Source organism: Marmota monax, unplaced genomic scaffold, assembly GCF_021218885.2.
Source record: "Marmota monax isolate L192 unplaced genomic scaffold, Marmota_monax_Labrador192_F-V1.1 WCK01_AAM20220418_F8-fsc00132, whole genome shotgun sequence".
NCBI classification, from domain to species: domain Eukaryota; kingdom Metazoa; phylum Chordata; class Mammalia; order Rodentia; family Sciuridae; genus Marmota; species Marmota monax.
In genome coordinates, this window is record NW_026695199.1 from 4,923,648 (window position 1) to 4,949,043 (window position 25,396).

At 34.3% G+C, this 25,396-nt stretch overlaps 1 protein-coding gene and 1 long non-coding RNA gene across 6 annotated transcripts; one reads left to right on the plus strand and one right to left on the minus strand.

Annotated features, from left to right (window-relative positions):
- Positions 1-1,385: 1,385 nt before the first annotated feature.
- Positions 1,386-25,152, minus strand: LOC124082282 (UDP-glucuronosyltransferase 2B31). 5 transcript variants are annotated; one of them, XR_009225330.1, is made up of 8 exons: positions 24,383-25,152; positions 23,544-23,692; positions 16,787-16,918; positions 15,526-15,613; positions 14,046-14,265; positions 6,685-7,294; positions 3,913-3,981; positions 1,386-3,197 (listed from the first exon to the last, which is right to left on the minus strand). XR_009225330.1 is itself a non-coding variant. In XM_046428748.2 (6 exons), exons 1-6 carry the CDS (start codon positions 25,104-25,106, stop codon positions 7,015-7,017), a joined length of 1,593 nt encoding a protein of 530 aa, XP_046284704.1. In that variant the 5' UTR covers positions 25,107-25,152; the 3' UTR covers positions 1,386-7,014. The 5 variants fall into 5 exon arrangements, 1 of the variants encoding a protein (XP_046284704.1); XR_009225329.1 differs by lacking the exon at positions 3,913-3,981; XR_006848314.2 differs by having other exon boundaries at positions 1,386-3,981.
- Positions 18,396-24,553, plus strand: LOC131423599 (uncharacterized). Its single transcript, XR_009225332.1, has 2 exons — positions 18,396-18,542; positions 23,457-24,553. It is a non-coding gene; the product is annotated as an uncharacterized LOC131423599 (long non-coding RNA).
- Positions 25,153-25,396: the final 244 nt, after the last annotated feature.

Consider the following 25,396-nt stretch of genomic DNA (forward strand, 5'->3'; position numbering starts at 1 on the left):
GGGTTGTATTGATCAACGTGCACATTTATGTATAACCTCTGTCAGATTTAATGATTCCAGAAATGCCTCCCGCATCATCGGAGAATATTCATCCGGAACCTGGTCCATGGAAGCAGAAAACATGATCCAGTCTCAACTAACTCAGATTGCTGTTTTGAACAGTACCCGTGTCGATCCCGTGACTTTGGGTCAGTTCACCGATTGGATATCTTCTGCTTTTTCCTTCTTCAAAGAGTGGGTGGGGGTAGGCATTTTTGGTGCAATGTGTTGCTTCAGTGTTGTACTTTGTTTGTGGCTTCTCTGTCGCCTTAAAACTCGCCATGCACAAGAAAAGGCTATGATCATACAAGCTCTTGCAGCTTTAGAAAATGGCAACTCGCCTCAAGTCTGGCTTGCGCATCTTAAGCAGTAAACCTTTGTCATGGTCGTTACACCCCAAGTTATTATAACATTGCACTGGGATCGACATGACTTTCCTTGTTATTCTCTTAGTGTTGGAAAGCCCTTGCACTCTGCCGGTCTTACTGCCATTGCACGCAGATGGGTTTCCACACTAGTGCTTTTCTATCGCCTTGAAGTTCGTGCCTTTCTTTCAGGGTGCTGTCAACTTGTTTGTCGTTATAAACAGCCACAGTTCAGCCTCAGCTATCCCCTTTCGTCCACCATCGTCACGATACAGGATGCGAGGCAAGGCACTGCACTTGAGTGATCCTTGATGTGGACCTCAAGGAGAGCATGTCCTATTGCATGCGGGTTAGACGCGTCCACGCCCCGCCCCACGAAAAAAGGCGTCGGCTGATATGGCCTCAGATCTGGGGAAGGGCCCTCCTTAGGACTGAGCCATACTATGCAGCCACTTCTGCACAGTGGGATAGGACCTCTACTCTTGCCTGTATTGTTTTAAGAAAACAGAAAGGGGGAACTGTGGTGAGCCGCTTCTGCCGTTTCTGCAGATTATGGTCGCCATTACAAGATGACGCTGGCTCCGCTGTGGTCTGTGACAAACAACTCCTTATCTGGGAAAGTTGGCACATGATTTTTCACCACCCTGTGAGAAAGCTCCACGCGGCAGCTTTGCATTGGGGCTTGGGATGCTTTATTAAGGCTGGGAGGGGCATCCAAGAGGGAGAAGAAGAAATATCAAGGGCCTGAATAAACTGCTGAAAGAAGATTCCTGAGTTGCGTCTTCCTTGCGGGCAAGGGGTCGCGACATATAACCAAAAGCAATATACAGATTCAGTGAAATCCCTATAAAAGTACCAAAAAATGGCATTCTTCACAGAACTAGAAAAAAGAGAGTCCTAAAATTTATTTGGCATTATCAAAGTCGTAGGATACCCAAAGTAATTCTGATCCCAGAAAGCAATGCTAAAAGCAACACAATGTCTGACTTCAAATTTTACTACAGAGCTATAGTAACAAAAACTGCACAGTATTAACATAAAACACATACACCATTGGTACGGAGATGAAGATACAGAGAAAACCACACATATGAACAGTCATCTAATTCTTGACAAAGGTGCCAAAACTATACATTGGAGAAAAGATTGCCTTTTCTACAAATTATGTTGGGAAAATGACTCATCATGTGTAGAAGAATGAAATTACACCCTTTTGTTCCACCCTACACAAAAATTAACCACAAGTGGATCAAAGACCTAGGTATTAGACCAGAAACTATGGAACTCCTTGAAGAAAATGAAGGCTCAACACTTCACCGTATAGGCATAGGGAACAACTTTCTCAATAGAAGCCCTAAAGCTCAGGAAATAATACCAAGAGTTAATAAATGGGAAGGTATCAAATTAGATAGCTTCTACACACAACAAAGGAAACCATTAGAATTGTGCAAAGAGAACCTAGAGAATAGGAAAAAATCTTTGCTAGCTCTCTTCTGACAAAGGATTAATATGTAAATGTAGAAATTACTCAACAAAATGTATGCTAAATAACCAAATTATTAAATCAGCAAATGAATTAAACATATACTTCTTAAGACATGTGCATGACTAACAACAATATGGAAAAAGAATGTTTGATGTCTTTAACCTTCATGGAAATGCAAAACAAAACTTTACTGAGATTACATTTCAAACAAGTCAGAATGGTAGTCTTCAATAATAAAAAGAATAACAAATACTGAATAAAATATGGAAAAAAGAAACACTGTTGATGGGATTGTCAACTAGTACAACCATATGGATGTCAATATGGAGGTTCCTCAAAGGCTAGGCATGAAACCATCATATTACCCAGCTATACAACTTCTTAATACTTACCCCCAAAGAATTAAAGTCATCTTATTACAGTGATACCTGGATACTCATATTTTAAGCAGCACAATTCACAATAGCCAAATTATATAACCAGCTTAGGTGCCTGCCAATGAATGAATAGATAAAGAAAATGTGGTATATATACATAATGAAGTGTGTTATTCAACCATAAATAATTATGTCATTTGCATGAAAATGGATGGAATTGGAGATAATTTTGTTAGACAAAATAAGTCAAACTCAGAAAATCAAGGGTTTTATGTTTTCTCTCATATGTGGAAGCTAGAGAGGAAAAGGAAAGACTGTTGTGAATCTCATGAAAATCAGTGGGAGATCAGGAGAGGGAAGGAACCAGAGGATCAGAGGAGAAAAGGGTGGTGGGAAATGCTGGGAAGTGATACTGGCCAACTTATATTGTCATATTGTGTCTTTGCGTACATGTACGAATATGTCATATTAAATGCTATCAGCTTGTATACTATAATGCATGAATAAAGAAGTGACAGAAAGATATAAAAATAGGTTTTAATATTTATTTTAATTAATAACATATAACAAAGATTGTTTCATGTGAGGCTTGGATGGTGGTCTTCATATCAAAAGGGAGAATTAACTGTTGTAGTTTGGGTGTGAGAGGTTCTCCAAAAGCTCATTTGAGAGACAATGTGAGATGGTTCAGAGGGGAAATGATTGGGCTGTGAGATCCTTAAGCCAATCAGTGAAATAATGACCTGATGGGATTGAAAGGTAATTGAAGGCAGGTGGTGTGTAGCTATAGGTGGCAGATAATGGTGGCCTGGCTTTGGGGTATATATTTTGTATGTAGCAAGTGGAGTCTCTCTCTCTCTCTCTGTGTCCTGGTCATGATGTGAGCTGCTTCCTTCCAGCACACTCTCCCAACAGGATGTTCTGCCTCACCTGGAGCACAGAAGAAATGAGCCAGTGAAAAAGCTGACTTAAAAAAATAACTATTCCTCAGTTTTGGTCCACTTTGATCGTAAAAATGTTCTGTGATGTTTTCCTTAAAGGACAGCCTTTGGACTACTTGTGGTTTTATTTATTTTCCACACAATTTATATAATTTTTATATTGTTTTCAGTGTTAGTAATTATTATAGTAGATAACAAGCTGAGATTTGAAGGAAAAGTATAAAGATTTTATTTTTCAGTCATTCCAAATGATTTAGATCCCTTTTTAGAGTTATGGGTGGGATGAGGCAATTAGCTACTGAGAAAAGAGAGAAAAAATTAGACAAGCTCTTCATAATTACAAATTATAGAACAGTAAACATAATTGCAAACTGTCTACAAAACTTAGTACATTTCACAATATAACTGTAACAAATGTAGGTAGCATTGTGTCCTATTTGAGGTGAGAGCAAGTTTCTTTCCTGTTCCTGTTTTGTATTAACACAACCTATAATTGAGACCTAGTATCTATGTCCAAAGTATGATTATGAGAATGGGCAACCAGTTGAATTTATTTGAAGGATTACAAGTAAATAATAATAAGCTACTGAAATCAAATATTTTCTTCAATAGCTCAACTGTAGAAAGCAGATAAAAATCATTATGTTTCTAATTCCATACACATTATATTGAGAAGTGACTTAGCTGAAACTAGGCAAACATACTTCCAGATGCTCAGAGAGAAGTTATGCTGAGGCTGGGTTTATAGTAAAATTCAGCAGAAATACTGGTTTCTGAAATCCAAGAGAAAGATTTAGTCTTTTTACACAATTGAAATTATTGAGTGTTTTCTTTAAGAAAGTTAAATGTACAAAATTCTGTACTACAATTAAGTTAAGGCAGGCTAAATATTTGAGAAACCATATTGATACTCTGAGTGAATCCTTACTGGTCTTATCTCAAAGAATAATTATAATTAAGCTCAATAGGTTTATTGGTATGAAGAATAAATTACACTATTAAATTTCTACATAGGTTCATATAGTTTTTTCTTCTCCAATGTTTGATATTTCTTTCACCTGAAATATTTATACTCCTTAACCAGGAATCAAAATTCTGGAAAAGAAATTTGAGTTAATTATGGTAGGTTGTGAAAATTTCTCACAACAGTAGGGAGTCTAGCATTGTAACAGGTTTTTGCTGGAATACACTAGAAGTCCATCTGTTAGGACTCCCAGGTTCAGGCTGAATAAACTTCTCCTTTTTTTTTTTTTTTTTGCTTCTTTCCTGGTTTAGCAAACATTTGGCAACAAAACAGACAGCATTTAGTGATGATGAACATCACATTTGCCACACAGGCCAGCAGAAACACAACCACATCTAAAGAGTAGTACTGGAACCAGGAGAGGTCATGAGCAACAACCAAAGGTATTTAGTTTCTTTGTGGCACATGACAAACTTGATCCAGATGATAGCTCAACTGGATGCTTATGATGAATTATTGATAATCTAACAGCATTCTCTTTATCTCTAAAGGAAAATCATAAGACACCAATTTTTAAAGTCAGTTAATTGGTTGAACTTTTCAAGTCTCTAAAATGTTCTTTGAGTTTACAAAAGTGGGTCAAATAAGTGCCATAGAACAGCCTTAAAAGTACTGTACTTTGAACTGTTGTCTTGGACAACTTGGCTTCTAAGTTGGAGGTTTATTTATTTCTTTACTTCCATTTCAAGTTCAAATGTAATTAAAACAAAAATTGTGCTTGAAAAGAGTGAATTCAAAGTAGTACAATCTCTTTAAGTTGGAGATTTCTGGTGCATAAACATTTCCAAAGTTAAAATGGAATGTCAAGTGGGAAGCTTAATCTTTTCTAGAGACCAAGTCGTAGTAAACCATTCTAAGAATGGTAAGTGAAATGGTTAAATGCTATTTGAAAATATCATCTTGACCTTTTTGAAGAGGCATTTTGTCAGGGTGGGTGAAATGACTTTTAACAATTATATTTTTTCTCTTCTCTTCTACCTTTTGCTAGAAAGATCATTTTTGATTAAACACATGTCAGCTTTGGATACTAGTGTGACTAAAGTTTCCACATGGATCCTCATGTATTTAGATTAATATCCAGATGTGGTTATTTTAGTTAAATATTTTTTGTTTGTTTCCTCACTTAAATCCTGTGTATCTGCACAATATATTATTTATGATTTCTACCTTTTCAAATCTACTAAGTTTTCTTGTCATAAATATACATTCATCACTTAGGTTACATTCATTACATTCTATCAGTCTAATGTGCACTTATATTTATTAATTTTTTATACAATTTATTTATTTATTTTTATGTGATGCTGAGGATCGAACCCAGGGTCTCATGCATGTGAGGCATACCACTGAGCTATAATCCTAGCCCATATTTATTAATTTTAAAATAATTTATATCTTATTGTAAAGGTATTCAATATCATTTTATTATGTCAATAAATTCTGTGTATTCTTTTTTTTTTTGTTCATTTAGACTTATTTAATTTGAAGTTTATTTAGTAGGTGCATAAAATTGAGAATGTTATGCTTTAAAATGACTTCAAATAATATTGTAAAAATATTAATATTTAATTTTATTTGTTATTTTGGAAAACAATGGTAGTATTATTGGAGGTAAAATTGCTTATTTTGGTTATGGGTTCAGTAGGACTTTTCTCACTTTTTCACTCACAGCCTTCCTGTATACTTAAATTCAGCATGTCTTATAAACAGGGTAGATAGTTAATTTTAAAAAATATGGTCTTACATTCTTTGTCTGATAGTAATTCCAGTTTTTATAATTAATGTAAACTGTAATATCTTCACAGTTGAATTCACCATTTTATTTTATATTCACTTACTGTTTTTCTCACCTGAATTATATTTCCATGCTATTGTTTTCTTGAATTTTAAAGTACTTTTCCACTGAAATTTATTACTATTTTTTGTTCATGCATTGTTAAAGTGTTCCTTTAGGAGATGACCTTCTTATACTGTAAGATTAGTGTAATAGTTGTAATGAATGTTGACTTGAATATAGATATACATGGCACAATGTACTTAACATTGTCACTTCCATTAGAATAAGGGAAATCTTGGTAACTAAAGAACTATTTAACTAAAATTAAATATTTACATGATTCAAAGTGCACTATGAAGAAATAAATCTGTGTATTCATAGTAGGTGAGTCTTTCATTCTGCAATGGAAAAATATTTGCAAATCAAGTATCTCACAATGGACTTTCATCCTGTGTCTTGCTTTGGAAAAACATTGGGAAGAAATGAAAAAGCAGTAAGTATTTTTACTAATTCTACTACCAGTTCTAAATTATCATAACTTATAATTGATATCTTACATCTCTTTCCAAAGACTGAATATGAGAATCAGTGTAACCAGATCATTACTTTTATGTGGTTAAAAGAAAACAGAATAAATGTGTAGGTAGGAAACAGTATATTTCGTATTTGACATACCTTTTTTGGAAATGACTTCAGCAAGAAGAAGATAAAAGTCTTATCAGGTCCTGAAGAGAAATGATGCTAAGGCTGGATGTACAAGCCAGCACTACCAGTCTACCAAAACAAAAGAGAAGGGTGAATCTTGACACACAATTTTAAGTATTGAATACCTTATTCAGAAAAAGTTAACACTACGAAACACTACACCCAAGTGAAATTAAATCATGATAAGTTTTAAAAGTGATTTTATAAGCAGAAGAGGAGGCTGGTTCACAATCTTTTCTTGTGAAATTGAACTAGAGGAGGTCCATCTGGCAGGACTCCCAGCTTTGGGTCTAGATGCAACTATGCCCTTTTCTTCTTCTTTCCTGTTTTAATAAACTTCTGGCAACAAAACAGACAGCATTTGGTGATGATAAATATCACAGTTGCCACACAGGCCAGCAGGAACCCAAGCACATCCAAAGAGTAGTACTGGAACCAGGAGAGGTCATGGGCAGCAACCCGGAGGTGTTTAGCTCCTTTGTGGCGCATGACAAACTCAATCCAGAAGACAGCTCGATCCAGAGGCTTCACTGGCTGTTCATGGTGAATTCTTGATAGCCTCATAGCATTCTCTTTATATCTAAAGGACAAACCATAAGACACCAACATTTAAAGCAACTTAATTTGCATAAGTATATTAAGTCTATGTAAGGTTTTTAAAAATGTTCATAAAACTGAATCTAAACAAGTGCCTTAGGTAGCCACAGAAGAGCCAGGTTGGTGACACAGGCCTGTATTCCTGATATTTGGAAGGATGAAGCAGAATAGTAAGTTCAAGGCTAAGTCTGGGCAAATTAGCAAGACATTGTCTCAAAATTCAACAAAGTGGGCTGATGATGTAGCTCAGTGGTAGAACATTTGCCTATCATGAACAATGCACCTGAGTTCAATTCTCAGTACTACACACAAATGCAAAGAATATCCATAGACTTTTGTTTTTGTTGCTGTTAAAGATGTTAGATCATCATAGAAAGTTTAACTTTTAATTTGGGATTTTCTTATGGGCAAATATTTTCCAAAAGAAAATGGAAGGTTGATTGCTTCAGATAAAATGATAATAAGCCATTCTAAGCACTATAAGATAGTTAATTGTAGTTAAATTATCATCTTGAAGTCTTTGAAGATAAATTGTCATAGTGGGTGAAATGACTTTTAATCAGTCTCTCTGTTTATAATCTTCTTTATTGCTCTCTACTGTCTAATTTCTACCTAGTATCCATTTCAGATTATAACACTTGTTCAAAGATTTTCACTCATAATCATATTTAGAATAACATCCAGATATACTCTTTGGAACTCTGTTAGACCAGGACACAAGAAAAGACTACTGACTCCAATTAAAATCAAATTAAAGTAAGCTTATTATTTCGACTGGCCGGGCTGCCTCTCCCACCAAAACCATGGGAACAAGACAGCCCCACAGCTTTCCTGCAGCCCAGACTTATAGCCCAGAAAGTTACAGAAGGGAGGTTACAGATAACAAAACTCTGAGGAGCATAACACAAAGGCTAGTTTACATTTTTGCTGGCCCCGACGTCAGAATTTATGATGGTCATTAGAGCCTCAGAGAGGGTCCTTATCTGGCCAGGGAAGGCCAAGATTTGTGAGGCGTCACTGAAGTTTCAGAGAGGGCTACTATCTGGTCAGAGAGAACCAGGCATGGGCGAGGTCAAGGCAGGCATTCCAAGCTAGTTCAGAATTTGCAGTAATTTATAGTAAAGCCGAATTTATCTTTTCATGGCTTTGGGGTGAGATGGCTCCCAACTTTAAGAAAAAATCAGGCTGGGTCTATCACTACTAGACCACAGAAGGTCATATACTAGAAATGTTCTCTCCTATCATTTTTCCTGTGCATATTAAGTTACAGACACAATTTTTTGTTTTCAGTTTTTCTCCTGAAGCCCTCAATGTCTATCTCAGTCCACCAACTTTTCTGCACCCATTCTTTCTGTCCCCTCTCCTTTGCCCCATCTCAAATTCTTGCACTCATCCCATGCCCCATTCATTTTGCATTAGCAATCAGTATCAGAGAAAACATTCAGGCCCTGTTTTTTTGGAATTTGTTTATTTTGCTTATCTTGATATTCTCAAACTCCATCCATTTACCTGCAAATCCCAAAATTTCAATCTTTTTTAATGCTAAGTAATATTCCATTGTGTATAATATTCCCCAGTTTTGTTATCCATCCATCTATTGAAGGGCATCTAGGTTGTTTCCACAGTTTGATTATTGTGAATTGTGCTGCTATAAACATTTAAGTGGCTTCATCACTGTAGTATGCTGTTTTTAAGTCCTTTGGGTATAGACCAAGGAGGGGGATAGCTGAGTCAAATGGTGGCTCCACTTCAAATTTTCCAAGGAATCTCCATACTGCTTCCCAGATTGTTTGCACAAATTTGCAGTCCCACCAGCAAAGTATGAGTGTGCCTTTTCCCTTACATCCTTGCCAATACTTACTGTTGCTTGTATTCTTAATAACTGCCTTTCTGAATGGCATGAGATTAAGTCTTAGAATAGTTTTGATTTGCATTCCTCTAATTCCTAGATATGTTGAACATTTTTTATGTATTTGTTGATCAATCATATATCTTATTCTGAGAAATCTCTGTTCAGCTCCCTAGCCCATTTATTGATTGGGTTGTTTGTTTGTTTGTTGGTGTTAAGCTTTTTGAGCTCTTTATATATCCTGGATATTGGTGCTCTATCCGTCTTGAGTGTGGCAAAAATTTGCTCCAAAATATAGGCTCTCTCTTCACTCATTAATTGTTTCTTTTCATAGAGAAGAAGTTTTTCAGTTTGAATCCATACTATTTATTGGTTCTTGATTTTATTTCTTGCACTTTAGGAGATTTGTTAAAGATGTCAGGGCCTAATCTGACATTATGATTTGGGCCTACATTTTCTTCTATTAGATATAGGGTCTCTGGTCTAATTCTGAGATACTTGATCCACTTTGAGTTGAGTTTTGTGCATGGTGAGAGGGGTTTAGTTTTAGTTTACTGCATATATATTTCCAGTTTTCCTAGCACCATTTGTTGGAGAGGCTATCTATTTTCCTATGTTTGTTTTTGGCACCTTTGTCTAGAGTGAGATAACTGTGTTTATGTGGGTTTGTCTCTGTGTCTTCTATCTGTACCATTCGTCTACATGTCTATTCTGGTGCCAATATCATGCCTTTTTGTTACTATAGCTTTGTAGTATAGTTTAAGGTGTGGTATTGGGATTCCTCCTGCTTCACTCTTCTTACTAAAGATTGCTTTGGCTATTCTGGACCTTTCATTTTTCCAAATAAATTTCATGATTGCTTTTTATATTTCTATGAAGAATGTCATTGGGATTTTAATTGGAATTGCATTAAATCTGTATGATGCTTTCGGTAGTATGGCCATTTTGACAATATTAATTAATATACATATTATTTTAAATATTCATATAGTTCCATTGCTTATATGCATGGGAGTGGTATTGGTGATATAAAAATGCAAGTATAATTGTGATTTCTTTATGGAATCTAAATTACTTAGACGTATATTACTTAGTTTTCAAAACCTAGAGGGTTTTTAGTTAATTTTTTATTTATTATTTGTAGTTAATTTTTTCTCTAATTTTTTTTTCTGATTTAAGTCCAATATGACTGGAAAATGTATTCTTTAGATTCAAATCATTTCTGGGCAGTTTTATGGCATACCCAAATATATCAGGTTCTTCAAATATGAATATTATTTTCCATCATTTTCTGTTATCGATAAAAGTTTTTAAAAACTTCGCATTATGACTATAGACCTGTGCACTTACATTTTATATTTTTATGTAAAATTTCATTAATAGGTCTATTTTATATTGAATGACTTCTAAATGAAGAAATATTCTTTTCATATTTAGTTTTGTCTACTCTCTATGACAGTAATATAGCTACAACAGCTTATTTATTTATTTTGTGTTAGTAATGATTGAACTCAGGGGCCATCCACTACTCTAATCCTTCTTATATTTTACTTTGAGATAGGGTCTCTTTAAGTTGCTGAGGCTTGCCTTGAGCTCACAATCATGTCTCTGCTTCAGAAATTACTGAGTTACAGGCTTGCACCACCATGCCCAGCTGCAACACCTTGATTGACACTTAAAATCTTTTATCTCTTTACTCATAGAATTTCTATGTAATTAAGTTAAACATATCTCAGAAAAAGAGTATATGACGGGTTTTTAAAATCCAATTTGATTATCTTTTAATGATATAGTTAATATTACGATAGATATTGATATATTACTATATAAATCTACCAACTTATTCCATATTTTCTTTACCATTTTCCTTGCATTATGTTTTTTTATTCCTTCTCATCTAATTTTAAAGTATTTTAGCATTCAAAATTGTAACAAATTTTTTTTTTGGTAATCCATTGTCAAAGTATTCCGATAGGTCATACCTTCCGTAAATAATGAGTATTGGTAGTCATGATCAATGCTGACTTGATGGTAGAAATCTAAGCACTATACATTTTACAGAACAATTTTTGTTGTATCAAGAGAAAATTTGATTATAAAAGATATTTTATAGAAATTGAAATTATTTGCTTTCCAAAGTACACCATTATAAAAATGATGAACTCATCCATTCAGAATAGAATAAAATACATACAAATCAAATATCTCAATATAAATGTGTCTCCATAATAAAAACTACTGACAGTTCAATTTTAAGACAAGTACCTAATTAACAAAGGATTTAAAGACTTGGATAATTATTTGTACAGAGAATAAACATGATTATCTAGTATGCATGTGAACAACAATTCATCATTTTAAACAACCTGTGGAGTGCAAATCAAGGTCACAATTAGTTGCCACTTCATAACCACTAGGATTGGCATTATAAAAAGAAGACAGAAGATAGCAACTTTTAGCAGTGATGTGGAAAAGTTAGAACTCTCCTATACTACTTCTAGGAATGTAAAATCTTGCCAATTATTTGGCAAACAGAATGGAATTTAATTACTAACATGAAGTTCTCATGTGAGGGAGTAATGCCACTCTTTGGCACTACATAAAAGAAATGAAAAAAAAAAAAAAACTTTTTCCACACAAAACTAACCATGTTCAAATATTTGAAATTAAAAAAAAGCCCAAATGTCCATGATGTAACAAATAGTTAAATAAAATGTGTTATATACATCCACACCAAAGAATACTATTCAGCAATAAGTAGAAATCACATAGCTCTACTTGTTTAAACATGGACAAAATTAAAAAAAAACAATATAGTAAGTAAAACAACAGAGTTGGAGCTGACTACCATTGTATGTCTGGTTGTATTTGTATGAAATGTGCATCTAAGGCTAGTTTTTAGAGACTGAATGTATAATTAGTTGTGGCGAAGAGCTGGAGGTTAAAAGAGATTTATTTGAAAGATATATGAGATTTCTTTTTGGTACAACAAAAATGTTATAAAATTATCTCTTGAAGAAGAATTCTGAACTATGTGAACATAACCCAAATTATTTGACTTTTACAGCTCAAACAAGAAATTTATGGTATATAAGTTATATATAATAGAATCTGTTAAAGTAAAAATCAATTTTGGAGAAAAATTTATATTTTCAGTAGAGGGGAACACTTGAAGAAATCAGTATAGTCAATGACTTTTTTTTTTTTTTTTTTAGCTGAGACTCCAATGCACATGCAACAAAAGGAAAAAGGACAATTAGGATTATGTTAAATTGAGAAGCTTTTGCACTGCAAAGTTAACACCAAGAGAGTAAACAGAAAACATGCACAATTGAGAGGTAATACTTGTTAGATGAATATCTAGAATATGTGAGGAATTCTAAAAACTCAGCAGCAAAAATCAAAATTATTGCTGTAAAAAGCAGAAAATGATCAGAATAGACCTTTTGATTTCAAAAGAAGATATTGTATATGACAAAGTGCTCAACTTTATTAATCATGCAATGAGATGTAAATCAAACAACAATCAATCCACAATGTTGATTTCAGAACTCTTTTGTAGTTTTCTACTCAAACTTTGAAAAACACCCATCTTCAGCATGCCAAAAAAGAGCAGCAGCAGCAACAACAACAACAAAAATGAGAGATAATCTCATTGAATTGAATGGTCATAATCTAAAAGTGAAAAAATAACAAATGCTGTTGAGGTAGAAGAGGACGGGGACCTCTTATAGTCCACTGAGAATAATGCAAATTTGTATGGCCACTATGGAAAAAAAGAACATGGAGTCTCCTTAAATAATGCAAATAGAACTACCATAGGATTCAGCTTTCGAATTACTGTATACTAACACAATGAAAACGAAATCAGTTTATCAAATAGGTCCTGAACTTCCATGTTTACCTGCATCACTATTCACAATAGTAAAGCTATAAATCTACTGAGGTGTTCATTGTTAGATGATGGCTAAAGCAAACATGGAAATACACACACTCGCACGCGCGCGCACACACACACACACACACACACACACACCCCTGGCTTTTATTCAGCCATGAAAAAGAATGAAATATTGTCATTTCTACTTACAAGGATTGAAGTGGAAGTAATTATGCTAAATCATATATACTGGCACCAAAAGAAAAATACTGCATTTTCTCATTCTCATGTGGAATCTAAAAAGCTGACTTAATAGAAGTACATTATTGAAAAGGAGTAATTAGAGGCTGGGAATTGTAGGAGCAAGGGGGTCAAAAGAGAAGTTGAAAAACACAGAACACGCTACAGTTAGATAGAAGGAATAAGTGCTACTGGTATGTAGCACAATAGGTTTACTATTGTTTATAATTTTTTATATATATATATATATATTATAAAGAATTAGAGGATAAGAGTTTGACAGTTCCTAGCAGAAAACATTATGAATATTTAAGAATATGGAAATAAAAATTTTCCTGATTAGGTCATTGCATTTTATATACATGTATCAAATTATTCTGCCATACCAAATAAGTGTACATAATTTTTAAAAAAATGTTGGCAGTTTTGGAAATTTTAGGTATCAAATGGAAATATATTATTTCTTCAACTGCATTGTCCTTCTGTTCTCTTGTCATATTAGTAAAACCTGTGTTCTTTATATTTAGCTTTATAGTAAAAAATTTTTAGTATCACATTATTTTACTAATAACTAGTACTGCTAATTAAGTAAATTTGTAAGGCTAATTTGCAATGTAAAAGTGATTGGTTGAGAATAAAAGCACATTTCAAAGAGTTCAATAATTTTAGTTATTAACATTAGACTCAAAGAGGAATAAATCTTTTCTCATTTTCAAGGGTACCTAAATATAAATATTACTTTACTGAAAAATTTGTTATACTTACGAAGGTTCATTAATGACTGTATTCAATGCACTGAGTAAATCCATACTTGACATTGTAATAAAATTCAGTCTAAGAGCTGCTCCTTTGGCTTTCATGTGCATGACATTATCAGGTTGATCCGCAAACAAGGGAATGCCCACCAGAGGGATCCCATGATAGATGGCCTCATAGATGCCATTGGTTCCACCATGAGTTATAAAAGCTTTGGTTTTTGGATGACCTAGAATTGAAACAAATGAAGGGAAATTATTCATGTCAGAAATAAATTGTCAAATATGTAATGTAAAGCAATGAAGATAAATTGTTTTCTAGGTAATAGATTCTTGTAATGATGAATTCATATCACAATTACTTTCAATTCTTGGGGCAAGAGGCACCTGTGTGCACTGGTGAAGTAAGTGAAGATTACATGGAAGAGTAGGTATGTTACCTGAGATCTGAAAAATGAAAACAAGGTTGCTATCTAGACAAATGGAAGGAGGACATACTGGGTAGAACAACCAACCTGTGCAAACATAAGAGGGGACCTGGATTTATGTGTTCAATTAAAACAACAATGATGTCCCTGAGCATGCTATGAAGGGTGTCCAATGCAGCAGGGAGTGGGTTGTTGATGGTTATGAAACCAGAGGTAGGATTGGCTATACTTCATTAGGAAGTACAACTTCAGGATTAAGATCTTAAACTTGATTGAGAAGTGTTTTTCAGTAGAGAAAGAGGATAATCAGAATGTTGTGCCAGAAACTACCTCTGAAGGCTGTACTTTCCAAGTTCAGGACAGCACTCCTGGGACTTTTAACTTATATGCTACACAGCTGAGGCATAAAGTTTATTGTGTAGTATGTTTGGAATAAATTTGTCTTACTGTTTTTCTGCTAAAACTCTTTGTAAATGTGGTTTGTCATTATAGCACTTTTTACAACCCAACTGTACTAGAACAGTTCCAAACTGTATATATGTATAAAGATTGTCTTCTAAATGGTTTTCCTATTACTAAGTAAAATTTCATATTTTAAAGTGTCCTGTAAATAAGGATTAAATTCTATCCTTTTCCTAAAAAAATTTTTTAAGGATTATGGATTTTTTTTTTTAGGATATGGAACATGCAGAGTCAGTTGTAATAACAGAGAGAGGGCTGTTTTGTATCGGCATTTCAGATAGCACTATTTTATGTCAAAGGGTAGGTGTAAAGTTGTAGAAATAGGAGATAAGGGACAATCCAGGAAGTGACCAAAAAATTCTTTGTGAGAGGTAATTACCCCTAAAATAAGGATACTTGGACTATGAACACAAACAATATGACTTTGTATAATAAAATGCCCACAGTTGTTCTTTATTCACTTTCTCCCTAGGACTAAAAAGAGAACTTTAAAAATCAGATTATTTTGAAATTTTCTTAATAAATTTTCAAAACCTTTTTAAATTTTTATTTTTCTAATTGGCTATTAATCATATTTTTGAGATTTATTCTGAGTCTTACCAAGAAGGTCATTCTGAGGAATCCATTTGTAAAGTCGAGTATTGGGTCCTAAGGTAGCTGGTTTCTTGCCATCATATCTCCATATGACCTGTTAGGGTAAAGCAAGCCTCTTATTAGTTGAGTTAAATGTCAAATTATAGGATATTAAAATTTGAAAGTGATTAAGAAAGAAATCACATACTTAAATACCTATCCTATGCAAGATAAAGAAATGAGAAAACAACAAATAATAATAACTATTGAAATAGGTATAGAGACATAATTTTCCTGTATTCATTTTTATATTTAATTAAGTTAATATAAATAGTAGCTTCATATAAGTAGTAGCTTAGACAAATGAGTTTATCAATATCAAATACAAATATTTAAGAAATTGATAATTATAGATCTATAGCATAAGGTGTAAAAAATTACTATTTACATTCATTTTGTTTTAGAAATCTGTATTTTATACTAATTCATATCTACTAAATTTAATATTAACCTTTGTTTTGATATACGAAGATTACTATAACCACTTTCTCCATGGGTTACTAGTGTTTTGTCCTTGTAGGGTCACAGTTTCTAATTCACAGGATTCCATCTCCACCTTTTTTCTTACATCTTCCTTCTTGAGTAATTAATAGGACCATGTCCACCATGACAAACTAAGTATCCTTGTTTTGATGGATACCTGCACTCAGGGTTGGTGAGCCTGGCCTTCCTTTCTCTAACTAGCAGCACAAAAAATCATCATAATTAGGCCCCTTCTAACATTTAGGGGGAGTATCAAGGCCAGGATTATATAGGATGATGATGCTGTATGATGCTATTCAGACTTTTTATTGCCTGCTATTGCTATTGCACTGATGGAATCACTGACTAATATTTAACTCCATGCTTCTTATATCTGTAGTGTGCACAGTGTCTTCAGGAGTTCTGCAAGCAAAACAAGGAAATGAAAGAGCAGAATTTGGAGATTACTGTGTATCTGCATATAATACTTTTTTAATACCAAGTTCATAAGGCACCTGAATAATGTATTTCATTCTGAGCACAATGTTAATATCAAAGTATTATTAATCAAAAATATCCTTTGTGCTATTTCAGAATTTGCTGTATATATTTTTGTTTTAAATGTATTTTTTTAGATAAATTTTCACTATAATGACATTTAATCTTTCACAGAGAAAATATATGTAATTATATCCTTTACAAGGTTTAAGATAACTAAATAGGTACTTATTTAGTACTTATCTACCATTAGGGCACTTTATCTAACCTTTTGTGGAATCTGGGCAAGGGCTGATGCAATCACATTGGCCCTTTCTTCGGTCATGTTATTGACCATTGACCCCAGAGAAAACACCACAACACCATTCTCTCCAGAGCTCTGGACAAAGTCTTCCATTTCCTGTAAAGGAAAGAATTTGTTCCATTACAAAAGAGAAAAGACAGAACACAGAGTATTATAAGGTTTGGTACAATCATTTAAGGAAATAAATCAAGTATTTATAGAAATTATGTTGGGTTGTTTTAAAAATTAAGTTATAATATATGGTTATAACCATTTCTAAAGGTATAAAATTCTGTAGTATTACACATGCATATATTTCACATTTTTTATGCAAACAATATCCAGAACATTTTTATCTTTTACACAGGAAATCTGTATAAGTTAAGCAAGAACTCCCCTGGTCCATTGTTTACCTTACTTCTACTTTCTGCTTCTCTGAAATTGACTAGTCATGTATTCCTGCAAGTGGATTCATAGTAATTTCTTTTTTCTTTGAAAGACTTATATTACTTAGTGTAATGTTTTTTAGTATTATAGCATCTATCCCAATTCCCTAATGTTTTTAAGGTTTAGTGATATTTATGTACATTTTATCAAAAAATTCATTAACATCTACCTAGGTAATTTCCACCTCTTCATTTCCAGGAATGGAGTTTTATAATTGACCTTGGGCCAAAACCTTGTGAAGATCCTTCAATCAATTCTTCTACAATCTAGCCAGAAGTGGAACTGGTAAAACCATTCAGTATTGGCGTGTGTGTGTGTGTGTGTGTATCTGTGTGTGTTGCCAGAAGTTGAATCTAGGGCCTTATACATGCCAATCAAGTGCTTTACTAGTGAGCTACATCCCCAACCCATGTTATCCTTCTTTTTAAAAACGTAATCGCTTAGTTTAGTTGGAGATTTCTTATATGAAATACATTTCCTTTATTATGCATAAATGCACGTGTATGCATCTCTCTCTGTCTCTGTGTGTGTGTACATGTGTGTGTATGTATATGTGTGTGCGTGTGTGTGTGTTTAAGCAAAAAATGAAATAGTCACTATAGACTAGTGAGAATGTTTTTTTTCTCCTTGACCAAATGTTTGTTGTCCTATCTAAAATTGCATCTCCTATAAAAGCTGGCTTTTGTGTTTCCTCTTTGCATTTAGTATTTGGGTATTCTTCTTTGTATTGTCAAGAACCCTCTAAATTTGAGTCTTGTTAAATTAGCTAACTAGAATCTGCCAACACTGATATCTAATATCTTACATCTGATTTAAGATATTTTCAGGTCTCTCAAACTCCTCCTTCCCCAGATATCCCACTGACCTGCCTTCAGCAACTATCTTGTTAGGTTAGTTTGGCCAGAATCCCTGCAGCCCCTTATGTTTTATCTTAATAACTTTCTATCCACTGATCCTCACCTTACACCTTTACTTCAAATCTATCTTTTTCCCTGTGTTCATAACTGGACTTAATTTATCTCCCTTTTCTACAAAATTCAATTGCAGTGGTGTCTGCACATACTGTGTAGATGCAAAATGCAGTCCGCCTTACTGTGCTTAATGTTTATCATTAATTTTTTTTCTTTAACCCCCAGAGAGGGTCATATTCATCTCCAAACTGCTTAATCTTTCATTTAGGATTGTAAGTGTGCATCTTTAAAGCCTGTGCCTTCACTCCTCACTAGTTGATTGGCTACCTATTGGGGAGTAAAACTCCTGAAACTTTGTCCTGAAGAAACATCTGCTGACATTGGTAAGGGCAGATCATGTTTTTCAAGAACCTCACTATTCTCTGTAAGCTGATCTAAAGTCCAAGAAATTGGAGGCTATGCTAGTCTCCTAGGAGTCTCAATTTTAAGGGGCATGATTAGAGTTCTAGGCAAGCAAAAGCTGTTTACAGTGACAGGCATCTTTGATGGAAAGATAGCTGGGTACCTTACTGGCTGTCTCTCTGGAGTGGAGATAATTCCCTGACATCTGGGCTCTAAAATTCCTTTTTGCTTGGCTAGTCCTGAGGCCTATTTATTAATTTTCCCATGGGAACACATCAATCAAATGAAAGCTCTTTTCAAGACCCTGCCAACTTTGTGTTCTGACAGCTGTCTCTGCTTTCTTTCTTGTTGGTATAATTTCAGAACAGATATTTTGGATCTTTAAGGTTACTTAGGGAAACTTTAGACATCCCCAAACATGCTCCTTGGTGGACTCTCCCTTTCCATCTCCTGTTTCTTCTTCCTTTAACATGTCACTGTTCTCCTCAGGCCCCTGCACCCTTTGCTATGTCTCCTTCTAGGTCCTACCTCCTCCCTCCATCTGTGCCCAGAGCTGCACTTTTCACTTCCCTCTTTAGTGACTCTGTTCCTGCAGTGACAGTCACTTGTACCTCTGCCTCAAGCAAGGGCTCTCAAGGAACTCAGGATCCTCCAAAGCAACTACTTGAGGTTGAAAGAGAAAAGGCTAATTAGACATAAACTGAATATGTTGTCCAAGTGATGGGCTTCAAAGACATTTAGAGGGGCACAAGATGTCTTGTCTCCCTCACATAAAATGAAGACTCCCTTAAAAGCCTTCTTCACACATATTTTAATTCCAAGAATCTTTACTCCATATTGAATATATAATCTTACCTTGTTGCATTTTTATCAGAAACACAATTTAGATGAAATATTATATGGAGATAATAGCAGTAAGTTTTGTATTACAGTGTTGCCCGATTCATGCCTAAAATTTTAGAATGGAAGCTGGAGATCTGTGTGTCTGCATGTTTATGCCTGTATGTGTGTATGAATGTGTGTATGTGTTACATGTTACATATATATGATATTTTCTCAGCTCTAGATGATATGCCTAATGAAAAATATAAAATCTCTGAATAGCTTTCTATTCCAACTCACTGTGAGATAAATGAGCACTTACATAAATTACACATACCTAAAATTACCAGAAATGTAGAAAAAATCAAATACTTTCAATATTCACATGGCTTAGTAAGTCTTTGGAAAATATGACTAGTTTGATGTTATTGGTTTACTAAAAACAGATGTGTGACTCGTTTTTCATCATAGGTATAATATGAGCTTATATTTTTATTTTACCTGGGTCTACCAGTCACCTATGGTTACAATTAGTTAACAAGGAAATAATTTGAGATGAGGTCTAGTATTTTTGCTGTTAAGTGTGAAAAGTATGTCTTCCTAAAACCAGTTTCCAAAATCTTTTTGTTAATTTGATACCTTAGTTATATACTAAGTTAAATTAAGGGATATTTGTTTATTAGATGTGTATCCCATTTCTACATAAGACTGAAACATTAATTTTTACATGTGGCTTTTTTATTATTATTATTCAACTTCTTTTTTTTATTATTATTTTTTTAATTTTATTTTTTTCATATTTTTAATTTTTTATTGTGGGTTGTTCAAAACATTACAAATTTCTTGACATATCATATTCCACACTTTGATTCAAGTGGGTTATGAACTCCCACCTTCACCCCATACACAGATACATGTGGCTTTTAAGCATAATTATATTTGTGTCTGTTAAGAAAGATAAAGAATTATTGAATGATATAACAGTCCTATTAGAAAACGTGTCACTAAAACATTTGCTTGTCAAATTGACTTTCATCACATCTTTAACTACTGCAGTTTGATGAGCCTGCCTAAAGTAGACATGGAAATGAATGATCTGATAAAGAATGATTATAATATTTTTAACATTAAGTTTGAGATTTTGTTGGAATTTGATGTTTTGTTTTCATGATTCAAGGCACCGTTTTTTCTTTTCCTGTACAGTATTTTCCCACATAACAAATTTGTAGTTTATACTTTTTTATAGAACTTAATCATTTATTGGCTTCCCTTTTTCTAATCTCTACAGAATTTGGAAACAACATACTAGATGCTCTTGCCATTAGAAGTTTAACTCTGTTTCCTAACTTGGCTTCCCAGGTTTCCCACCTCAGGAGGCTTTTAGAAGTCTATCTGAGATTTCTTTTGGAAAGATCTGGCAAAGCAAACCTCAAAAGCCTTATGATCAATTTCCATTCTTGCTTCGTTAGTGAAAATAATCCACCCAATACAATGAAATTAAACATATTTGGTCAGGAAGAATTACCTTACTTTACCTATCATTTTTCAGAAATGGAGTTGAGTGGTTGTAGGTAAATTTCATGTCACAGAGGAATATCATGACACACTATTTTGTGTTATTTTAACCTGTAAATTGGACAGTGTCATGTTGTGTCCATCCTCACTAAATTTTCAATTCTAGGTTCCTCATCAAACTAAAGTATTCATTGTTTCTGCTGTCTTCCCGGTGTAGACTACCAGGAGCAAAATTCTGACTTTTATTTTGTGACTCTCTAAAGATTTCCCACAAGTCGAAGCTGGGAGGTTTCATGCTTTGTTCTAAGAAATCATCACAACTGTGACCTTGATATCTGTGCCATCACTAAAAGCACTTAAATTGCACATCAGGAAATTTGTCAGTTGTGATGTCTGAGTACTATTTTCTGTCTTCAGCAAGGATTATTGTTTTGACCTAAATTTCCTTGACTTCTGATGTTTGTTCTTAGTAATCTTTCATCCACTGACCGTCACCCTGCACTTACGCTGAACTTCATGTTTCTCGTTATTTTTCTGGACATCCTCTCTTTCCTCCTGTATTAACACTGTCATTTCCATTTAACACAAATGGAGAAATCTTTTAAAAATAGGATTGAACTACCCAGAACTTTCATTACTCTTAGGTCTGATTTTGGAATTGAATTGCAACATGTAGCCTCAAAGTTTGGCTTTAAGTACCTATATTTGGATTTTAAATGTTCAATGAGATCAGATACAATGGTACTGCTAATAAAAGAGTAGACAAAAAGAATCTCTTAAGTGATCGCTTAATAGTGAAATAAATGATTGCTGTTTAATGTAACAGCTCTGTGTTTGGGATTGTATAGGGATTCTGGCCCTGAAAATGTAAAGAGCAGCATTCCCATGGTGAGAAAGCACAAGGGGGAAGTGGGATAGCAGGCACTCTGCTTCCCACCCTTAGAATGCCCAATAATTTTTCTGAGGATTTAATAATACAGCTAATTTATATGCTATGTCCAGCTTGTGTGGCAATGCCCTGAGACCTCTGTGTTAGACCCTCATCAAGCCTCAACCTTGATTGCAGGCACATACTCCTGGGAATAGAAAAACTTGTTTGATAGATAACTACAACGTTTCATCAAGCTTCTGTGCCCTTGGAGCTGCCCGCCTAACATTCAGACAGTGGCTTTTCTTGAGAACTGCACAAAGCTCCTAACACTGCTTATTGCAATTGTGAAATGTTACTGCAGAATAAGCAACCTTACTGATACTCTAAACAATAATGTGGTTATGGTACTAATGACCTGATGTAACCTATTGGTATAAATAAATGTGGCCACTTGGACACACCACCTTCCCTGCTTCTGCACTTTGACTCTGTCTCCTCTTTATTATTATTCCTTACAGGATTGGGTCTCTGATGGCTTTATGACTTTGGCATGCTTGGTGGCTAGGAAGTTTCTGTGCAAAGACACAGAATGCCTAGCTGCTGTATCAATGACCTGCATGAGGAGTCTCTGTGGTAGAGTCTTACCATTCTCAATTTTCATCTTAGGCACATAGCTCATGGGAATAAAGAAATTCTCTTGTTAAACAACCACAATGTTTCACCAAACTCTGCTGCCTGAACCTGCCCACATAATAGTAACTTTAAACAATGGATTTTCTTGAGAGCTATACAAAGCTGCTAACATTGTACACTGCAACTATAGTGTGTAACTGAGAAAAAAGCTGCATAATGTTGCTAACTCTGTATCCTGCCTAATGACACAATGAACAATAATGTATTACTGATGCCAGTGACCTAATGTAACCTATTGATATAAATAAAGCTGGCAACTTGGCCATTCTGCCTCTGCATCTTGTCTCTGTTTCTCTTTTTATTATCGTTCCAGTTTGTTGGAATGATAAAAGTGCAATATTTGTTAAAAAAAATACATCAGATTCTTATGGTTTTTCATAAGCAGTATTATTCTAAATACTTACCGAATTATTTTATAATTAAAAGCTAAAAGCATCCTACAGATACAAGAGGTACAAGTTAATATTTATTCTTCAAATATGCAAAATTTATGGTCATTGATAACTCTGCAGTATATCTCTCTGTCTTTTTCTGTAAGACAACTAAAGTGTGGTGACCCACTTTGCCACAGGGAGTTTTCCTGAGGTTCCCCGATAGCCTTGGGTAGACAGGAAATGCCTGTGGTCCTTCCCTATTATAATATTTCTCACAAAATTTCTCTTTCGTGTTCACAGTCTGTCTTTCAATGTAGAATGTAAGGTATTTGGGAGAAGATACTCTGTTACTTTGTTTCTCTGCATATAAAGAATTTTCCTATGGTACATGCTAGTCATTTCTTTGAATTAATGACTGATATTGTCTTGTATGTTGAGAAATAAAGACCTCAATTTAACTGAAGCTTTGTGTAGCTCTCAAAAGTCCCTAGGTTTTGCTTTTCTACTATTAAAAAAATAAAATTTACATAGTTATGTGAATATGCATAGACATGTAAGAATTTCTATCTACAGATCTCTTTTGTCCCATTTCCTATAACTTTTTTTTTTTTTTTTCACAGTGAATGAGACATTCTGAGTGAGAACAGAGAATCATTCTTGGTGAAAATGCAAGGACAACAGAACCAACTAAATGGGAATAGGTTTACCTTAGGCAGAGGTTTGGCAGGTCTGCAGTGGAGTCCTCCAACGAAATCAACATTTGGTAGGGTTGGGCGAGGAAATTCCAAATCCCAATAGGTTCTAATGAGCCAGATATCTGCTTTTGACATTGTCTCTAGTAATGTAGTGGGTCGTCCTGAACAGGAAAAGGAATACAAAAGCTATAGGACATTAGAAAGTTATCATGTGGAAATGAATATGTCTGGTAAGTATCTGAAAAAGCTTTTAATAATGAAGCCAAACATGTTTAAGAGTTTCTGTGATTTAATAAAGCTAATGTGTGTATGCATATGTGCATATATAAAAAACATATATGTTGCTCATATTTATGTGGACATACTTGAAAGACACAATGTGAGAGATGAATTAAGTGACAAAATATTTGAATTTATAAATGTGGAAACTAATCTACAGATACATAGCTGATTTACTCAAAGCTACATAGATAATTGTTCTAGAAATATTTGTAGGAGTCATCAAACTACATTCTAGACTCATGAAGACATTGAGTAACATTAAAAATTATTGCTTTTGAAAATGAAATAAATGGATACTAAAAGGATAAATGTGTGTGACTTCCTAGGGAAGTCCTCAGTGGCTTATTTTGTGTGTGTGACTTCCTGCTGTATCCAAACATTTCAAACTAACTTTACAACTGAAGCTTTTCCATAGTGTTTTGAGTATGATGTATTATTGTGATAAAATATTTTTTATTTTATCACCACACATTTAAAAGATCAACTTCTCTGACTTCATACTCCTGCAGGCTCACCCTCAGAGACATGACTAATTTTGGAATTTTCATGCCATTAGAAAATAGGCTTACCTAAAATTTCACTGTAAAACTGATTCCACTTCTTCTCATCAAATGTTTGGAACCAAAAATCAAAATACAGCACATACAGCATATTTTTTATCCGCTCCATGAAAGTCATTTGATCACTTAATTCTGACATAAGAATAGGCACATAGGAAGGAGGGAATGAAAGTCCTGCACTATATTTTTCATACGTGTATCCAGACAAAAAGCGAAGAGTATACACAAATGGTATTTTAAATAGCTCAGCCAGCAGCTCACCACAGGGACCAAATGCATCTGCAAGAATGACATCAAACTTGGATTCACGTAGTTTTGTCATAAGATTCTTGTTAAAAACTACCTCTTTACAGAGTGTCATAAAGTATTCAGAATCTTCCCACACCAGGTCTTGCAACAGTGAAAAGTATGTCCAAATCGATTCTTCTGGCAGCTCATAAATCAACTTCCTGATTGCTTCAATGTAAAAATCTTCCATGTCAGTTTTAGACATTGCTGAAGGGTAAGTCTCAAATTTAATAGCAGATCCTTCTTCAACATAAAAAGAAACGGAAGCTGAGGATTTCAGAACAGTCACTTCGTGACCTTTCTGAACTAGTTCATCCAATATTGTCTTTATATTGATCCAATGGCTGTATTCCATTGGCCACACAAGCACCTTCCCACAACTTCCAGAACTAAAGTGACTACTCAGCTGTAACAGGAACAGAACTGCAGTCATTTTTGTAGACATCCTGGTGAGATGCAAGGCTTCCTTTCACACTGGATTCCCTCTGCTCTTGTTGATATCCAAGCAGAAATCATTAGTTAAAATATAACTTGTACACACCTAAGTAAATACATACACTAATAGACAGAGTGTCTGACTGCCAAGTGGGAAAAGCAAATGGTAGATGACCTCATGTCCATATGAAAATGTGCCATAATTCCTTTCTGTGTTCTTTCCTGTAGTTAAGAGTTGATGACCTTACATGTATATGTCTCTTATGTTATACTTGATGTTTTCGAATAATGTCAAGAACA

What these genes read in the sequence shown, in the direction of transcription:
- LOC124082282 (XM_046428748.2), bottom strand. Translation starts at nt 25,106, where the DNA reads ATGTCTACAAAAATGACTGCAGTTCTGTTCCTGTTACAGCTGAGTAGT. An exon ending in GTTTTACAGTGAAATTTTAG is followed by an intron (nt 23,693 to 24,382) that starts GTAAGCCTATTT and finishes TTTCCTGTTCAG; the next exon opens with GACGACCCACTACATTACTA. An exon ending in TCCTCAGAATGACCTTCTTG is followed by an intron (nt 14,266 to 15,525) that starts GTAAGACTCAGA and finishes TTTCAATTCTAG; the next exon opens with GTCATCCAAAAACCAAAGCT.